This window comes from Alligator sinensis, unplaced genomic scaffold (genome assembly GCF_000455745.1).
Source record: "Alligator sinensis unplaced genomic scaffold, ASM45574v1 scaffold61_1, whole genome shotgun sequence".
NCBI lineage: Eukaryota > Metazoa > Chordata > Crocodylia > Alligatoridae > Alligator > Alligator sinensis.
Window position 1 is genome coordinate 1 of NW_005841986.1, and position 7,500 is coordinate 7,500.

The following is a 7,500-nucleotide window of genomic DNA, read 5'->3' on the forward strand; positions in this document are numbered from 1 at the left end:
AAAACAGTCTTCCAGCAGTCTGTGACCGTTAGACTTCGTCTTCCCTTGGGGTGCCCTGGTGAACAGGCGTTCCCCCAGTTCCTGAGCACGCCCCTTATATACTTACAGGCTGCCACCAAGTCCCCCTGAGCCTGCGCTTCTCCAGGCTGAAGAGTCCCACGGCTCGCAGCCTCTCCTCATAAGGTCTGCTCTCTCAACCTCTGATCATGCATGTGGCTCTGCTCTGGACTCTCGAGCTTCTCCACGTCCTTCCCAAAGTGCGGACCCCAGAACTGGATGCAGTACTCCAGCTGCGGCCTCACCAAAGCTGAGTAAAGCAGGAGGATGACTTCTTGGGTCCTGCTTGAGACGCATCGGTAGATGCAAGCCAGTTGTATGTGCTCTGCCGGCTGTGGCATCGCATTGGTGGCTCGTGTTCATCTCGTGGTCCATCACGACCCCCAAGTCTCTTTCAGTCGTGGCGCTAGTGAGTGTAGCGCTGCCAAGCCTGTAAGCGTGATGTGGGGCTCTTTCTCCCAAGGTGGAGCACACTGCATTTCTCTGTGCTGAATATCATCAGGTTTCGATCCGCCCACCTTGCGAGCCTGGAACCAGGGGCAGCTGTCTGCTCAGCACTGGAGCTGGAGATGACAGACAGGCAGGACCAGGGAGATCAGTACAGAGGCTCACAGTGGAGATGTTTCAGGCCAGGGTCCATTCCATTTACTGGGTGTCTATGTGGATTTAGGCACCCACGTCTGATCCTATTCCACTCTGTTCATGTTCCTGAAAACCCATATTGCACCTACTTTTTCTAACATGGCACCATCTGGCCCTTGAGACTGAGTAACCAAAAAGTGGCAGGGAAGAGGAAAACCTTTGTTCTAGGGACAGAATTACACTTGTGTGTGTACTGGTGGCACAGAGCTACAGGAAGGCAGGCACAAATGGCAAGTGCAGCCTGCTTACAGAAAGGACATGGGTTAAAGCCAGGAGACCTGAGGGAAGCCAAACCAAAGTCAAGGAGAGAGCCGTGGTCAGGGAGAGAGCGGGTGGGGGGGAAATGGAGCTTCGTGCAACTGGAAGAGTCACATGCTGGAACCAGAAAGGAAAAATTAAGAAAAAGCAAAACTAAACGTGGCTTGGAAACAGAAGCAAGACAAAGAGGAGAGCAGGCTGGATCCAGAGAACAGCTGTAGGCCGAGCGTGGTCTGGAGCAGACTGCACAAGCTCCATCTCGAGCCACGCCTGCTGAGAAGAGCCACGGAGCGGGAAGTGCAGCACCCCTCGTGCCCTGAGCGCAGAGCACCGAGAGAGGCAGGGCACATGTCGGCTATATGGGCACTGCTAGGGCAAAACGTCTCCGATCTTGCACACTCACAGTGGCCCGTGAACACAGACAAGAACTCAAAGGAGGACCAGACTGGAGAACGGCACTTGGTGCCTGAAAACTTGTCTAACATTTCTCCCAACTATAGAGCTTGTCCAATAAAAGACAACACCAAAAATACCCTTGGCTTCCTGCAACCCGAACATTGTCATTTCCAAGTGTTCGAGAGCTTCGCTTGCAAACTTACTATTGAATGTAGTTTCTGCACAACGACACTGAAGGCAGCGGGCAAATATCTCGGAGAGGCGTCAGCAGAACCCCAGGCTAATTCTATTCCTGGGTCTCCCACAGACAGTCCTGTCCTACCTGGGGCAGCAAAATCCTCTGCTCGTGGGACACCTACCTCCTACATGCCTGTCTCCTAGATGTGTATCAAGCATGGCAAGACTCTGGGACTGAAGGCACGGGGTAACACCCTAGTCTCAAAATAAAAGCAGCAACACAGCTAAGAAGAGACTTAAACCAAAACAGAGGAAAACTTCAGACCAATTTGGGAAAGGGGACACAAAACACGGGAGAGAATTGTTCCATTTTGGTGCGGCAGAAATCCACAAAAATCTCGTGTTTTCAGGAACATGCGTCTCTAGGGAGAGAAAAATTAATCCAAAAGCTTGCCTTGGACAGAACGGCCGTGCTCCAGCCAGATTCAATGTGCAAGGTATACGGCAATCTTACCGAAATGTTAAGAAAACAGAGTATATGACCAAGAGATGAGGCGGTTGCTGTAGCTAGGCAGGAGTTGGAGCAACTCTAACCCGCAAGAGAAAGAAGGAAGTGCCAGAAGTGCAGTATGTGCATTTGCACATGTGTGTAAGGTTTAACACTCCTTAAGTTGACTATAAATTCACATGTGGCATATTCATGCTATTTCCAATACTGTACCCCATGCCAGGATACTCCATTATGGAGTCACGGTAGCGACTCCATAGTTAAGGTGTCAGAAGCCAGTGCATTCTCAGACATATTTGTTCTTCCCTTGTTATAGTTTTCTCAATAATATTATTTTGGGCAGCAATTTCTCGTGTAGTCCCAAGCCCTTAATTGAATCTCTCTGGGAAGCGACAAACAGATCTAAAGCTGTGGAGTAGTTTTACTGGGGTCTGAGGGTTTTAAGTCTCCCCATTTCTGTGCATTTTCAGCCCAAGAACAGCTAGCTTTGAAACGTCCTGATTTGCTTTGATTATATACATTATTTAATCTTGTGAAGTAAGCTAATTTCTCAGTCACTCATTTTTCACATGACTTTCAACGAAGGGAAATGAGATACAGCAACTTTAGCTACGTATTAGGCTGTTATCAAAAGACATATCCCTTTGCGTAGTGTTTTGTATTGAGATTCCAGAGGATGTAAAACATTATACCCATTTCACAGGGAAACCGAGGCAGAGGTGGACAATGCACCAAGGACAGCAGACAGGGCTGAGAATAAGTGCCCTGAAAATCTGGTTCCTAGTCCAGTTCTCTACTCAAGAGACCATCCTGGCCTGAGTCGCTAGGATATATGCCATATAAGCTATTTTATCTTTGAAATGCATTTGTAAAAGACCTGCAATCTAAAATATTTTTATACTATTCCTTTCTTAAACCGCTCAATAGATTTCAGCAAGCAAAACTAAAGCAATTAGCCATTTGCTGACATGGGGTCACAGGACTGCTTTAAAACAGATGCTGCAGAGGGTAACTGAGCACAGAGAGATTTACACTTATTCTGCACTTCAATGCAGCGTTCGGGCATGTTCTCTCTCCAAGGCTTTTTGTAAGCTTCTCAGACACTATGCAAGACATCAAAAGTCCCGTTAGAAAAAAATGGAAATGGTAATAACCCCCCAAAAAGCAGATTTTAAACAGCCCTGAGATAGCAAATGGTGAGTGTTCAGAAGCGCTGAAACAACACGTTTTCGAGTGAAAATGAAAGGGCACAGGAAAGGTGAGAAATCGGACTCACCCTAGCGGACGCCATTATGAACAGAGAAGTCTGCTCCTGGCCACAGTGGTTATGTGATTCAGTGAGCCGCACACGGAGGGGAAAAAGAGCTTTTCGTGGTTAGTTTACTGAAGAAATTACTTAAAGCCCCTTATTCATCACAATGGGCGCATCTTTGAATGCGGAATTAATGATCGAAAACAGTGATAATTTCTAGCCTACTGATCTACAATTGAATGGCAACTGACTGCAGGTGAGTTTTTAACCTCTGGGGCAATGATCTTCGGCTGTAACCCTCAATGTGATAAAACTACAGTGCTTATAAAATCTCATGTGCACACGCGCACACACACAAACTATTAAAATAACATCATCACGGTTGCCTCTGTGACTTCAATTTGGCTCCCTCGTGCATACACATTAGGACAAGAGTCATCAGTTCCTTAAATCATATATATTTTTCTGGTTCAGTCCGTGCTCCTGCCTGGTGTGACCCTTTTTGTGTTCTTGATGTATTTTCCACCTCTGCCTCGGTTTCCCTATCTGTGAAATGGGTATAATGTTTTTACATTCCCTAGAATCTTGATACAAAACGTTGCACAAAAGGGATGTGTATTTTGATAATAGCCTAATTTCAGTGGATGCCCAGAAAAGTTGCTGTATCTTATTTCCCCTTGCTGAAATCAGTACCAGAATCGTTCCTTAATCATATACTTTTCCTGCTGGTTCAGTCAGTGCATACATAGGTTAGGCTTCCTCTCTGGGGTGGGATATAGAGGGCTTCTCTGTAGGACCTGTGCTCCGTTTGGTGCTGAACTGGAAGGTGAGTGGGCGGTGACTGAAGCCTGGGTTGGCAGGAGGAGAAAAGACAGCCTTGCAGCGAAGAGGCTGAAGGCTGCCTTGGAGAATCCAAGTGTATCCCTGCCTCTGCCACAAACCCCCTTGCTCAATGCTAGGAAGCCATTTACACCCAAACTTTTCATGGGTGGTTTCCCCTCTTTTCTTGATGCATTTTCCACCTCTGCCTTGGTTTTCCTACCTGTGAAATGGGTATGATGTTTTCCCTGTTTGTTTTGTTAGGCCAGACTTGAAACCCTAGGGTCTGAACTGCAGAAGTGCCAAGCACTCACGGCTGCAAAGGAAGTCAGTGGTAGTTACGCTCTGAGCATGAAATGTTATACACTGCTAAGAACCAGCTCTGAGTCCTCGGACTGGGCACACCGACCTTTTCCCTGAACCTCTCCGTGACTCAGCTACTGCTCTGTAAAATGGGGAGAATACCATCTCCCTTCCCCTGGCAAGGCTGTTGTGAAGATTAATTAAGGCTTGCGAGGTGCTCAAATGACAGTGATGAGCATCGTAGAAAGAGCCCCCGTGGAAATGAATAATTCTGTCTTCGGAGCAGAGTTTGAATAGTGCACAATAAACAAGGCCTGGGGCCACACACGGAACAACAAGGATAAAACAAAATGTCGAACAGCTGTTCATTAAGAGAGCACATTTGTCCTGTAGACTGAATTGTATTTCTCCCCTCAGGCTAAAAAAAAACCAACAAAAAACCCAGAAAAAAAAAAATTCTGCCCGAGGCAGAGGTAAAATTTTCGCCCAAAAAGTGAAATACTGGCAAAGTTATGAACAACTGAAAATGCGACCTCGTCATGGGAAGCATTGGGAGCATCGCAAGGTCCACCAAGAACAAAACAGCAAACAGGGGTGCCCAATATAACCCGCAAAACCAAAGGCTTCTCCCGATTGCTTTCGGCCGTGTTCAGGCCTGTACCACTGCGAGAAAGGAAATGATGCTGACCAACACCGTTAAAGCCAAACTCCCATTTGCTGTAAAGAAGAATTACCGTTACACTTTCTCTGTTGTGAAAAGTCCAGATTTACTACTGGGACTGAAGATGTAGCAGTTTGCCTGGAATAAACAGAAAGCTTTAAATTCAGCTCCGTGGATTTACTGCTTTCCACACATAAGCAAGCCGCGCGCAGTCAATCAGCGGGTGGGTTTGTATCGTGGAAGAGCGAGAGCAGGTCTGTACAGGACGACACGCACGGTATATCAGCTTCATGCGCACAGTTTACGTTCTGCTGAGAAACTCTCCAAAGGGTCTATTTGTGGACCGGTAATCAGGTTGTTGGGTGTGGAGAAGTGAAGAGAGGCTGCACAAATGCCCTGGCTGCAGGCTGAAAGACAATTACCATAGACACGGAAGGCCCCCCCCAAATAGATATATTGCATTGTATTGAAAAAAGCAATGCTACACACACGCATGTACATAGACACACATATACACACTATATACAGACACGCACTTACACACACACACACACTATATACACACACGTACATACAGACACACACTATACACACACACACACACACATATATACATACATACATATATATATACATACACATACACACACATACTACACATGCACATATACTATACACACATACATACACTACACACACACACATACTATATATACAGTATACACACATCACATACACACACACACACAAACACACACAGACAGTATTGCTTTTTTCAGACATCAGCCCTTCTCTGGGCCATGGAAAGGGAAAAGCAGGGACTGCAAAAACAGGACATGGACATCAGGAGCAGGAGGCACTGTATTAAGGAAGTTACTTGCTTTTGCTATAAATGTCCTTACCCGGATGCAACCACTAATTCTATTCTCTAATATTTTTCTGCTGCTTTCCTCTTCAGAAATCCACAACACCCGAATTTCAATCCCTCCCTGGGAATGCCCTTATCCCCTTTAAGAAAGAAAGGAAAAAAACAAACCAGTCCTCAGGTTTGACTGACATAATTAATTTTAGTTTCTATTTTTAGTGTGTGCTGCTGTTAACCCGAGTGTTTAGCTGCTATCTCTTGCAGAGGAGGGATAAGAGAAAGCCAGAGCCTTTCGATAATCATTTCGCGTTGCGTTCACTTTCCAACGTCACAGAAAATGAAGGTGAAAGAAAGAACAAAAGAGCATTAGGAAATGAGTGCAAATGTCTAATCCCACTTTGTAACCCGGATTCAGAGAATTATTCTGGAGCGAGAGTCGCACCGCTGAAGAGGGAGGTGAACGAGCAGAAAAGCCTTGCTGCCGTTTTATCCACCTGATTAGGAGCACAGTGAAACTTTGCAGCCGATTCCCAACCCGGGGCTTGGGCTCTTTGAACCAGCAGTCCACATTTTCCTAACCGACCCCCCCGATAAGACCCGGGTCTAAACCTCTCATTAGTAACAGCCCCGCTTGCAAGAGGAACCTGGATGCGGCTGCTGAGGTCTTTAAAAGGAGTTTCAGATGAAGACACACTGCCGGTGTACAGGGAGCACAGAAGGGGTAATTTAAAACCCATGTTTTTCCTCCCCCTCGCAGAAAACATGCCCGGCATTGTGCAGCTGTGCTGCCAGCTTCATCACTCCCTCCATCTCCACTCGTGCTAATTAAAAGGTTGATCACAGAACAATGCTCTTCTCATTAATTTCAGTGTTCTGATTGGGCAGGATCCCGGCTTGCTCCGCCTGATCTTTTCCACACTGCTGAAGTTAATGTGACAGGAGCCCGAAGATGGATTACCCGCTGCCATATTGCCCATCACCTCCAATCAGGAGCTATCTGTGTAAACTGATTGTTCTAATTTGCTCTCATTATTTTTACAATATCAGGAGAAAATAACGCACACAGCTCACTGTCAAGGCCGTGAAAATCAGCCATTAGTTAAATCCAGACACTGAGTGGCTTTATTAGAAGCACTGCAGTTTATTGATGCAGCTTCTGTAAACTAAGATAATATCTGCCTTGTTTAAGCCTGCTCTTTCCTCCCCCCTCGTGCTTATGCAGCAAGGAAATATTTATTCGGATACTTTCGACAAGGCTTACTGTCCCGGCACTGTTATCTTGTCACGTTGGTGTATAATGCAGATTAGAAACAATGGATGTCTGGGTTGCGCGCTAGGACGCGCGGTGCCTCCATCGTGCAAACCTGCTGGCACGTCTCAGCTGCTAATTCTAGTTTAAATAAAAAGCAGCGCAGCACTAAGACTCTGGGTCTATAGGCGAAGGCAGCTTAAAACCACGCTGAACAGTGTCTGTGTGCAAAGGGTTGTGCTGGATGCGAGTGCGAGGGGTGGGGTGGTCGGGCTGGTGCATCCCTAGATTACGCACAAGGTCGGTGATTTGT

The 7,500-nt window shown here is 46.4% G+C and overlaps 1 protein-coding gene across 5 annotated transcripts in view; it reads right to left on the reverse strand.

Annotated features, from left to right (window-relative positions):
- Positions 1–448: 448 nt before the first annotated feature.
- LOC102382623 (F-box/WD repeat-containing protein 1A-like) overlaps positions 449–7,500 on the reverse strand; it is an 85,955-nt gene continuing 78,903 nt past the window's right edge. For 2 of the 5 annotated variants that reach the window (XR_323537.2, XM_025201241.1), the window contains one exon: positions 5,246–5,480. Coding sequence is in view for 3 of the 5 variants with exons in the window: in XM_025201241.1 (XP_025057026.1) it covers positions 5,362–5,480 (119 nt within the window). In the remaining 2 variants the exon portion in view is untranslated. Of the gene's footprint in view, positions 621–5,245; positions 5,481–7,452 lie in introns of those variants that run through there. The other 3 variants (XM_025201239.1, XM_006021266.2, XM_025201240.1) reach the window with 3 other exon arrangements.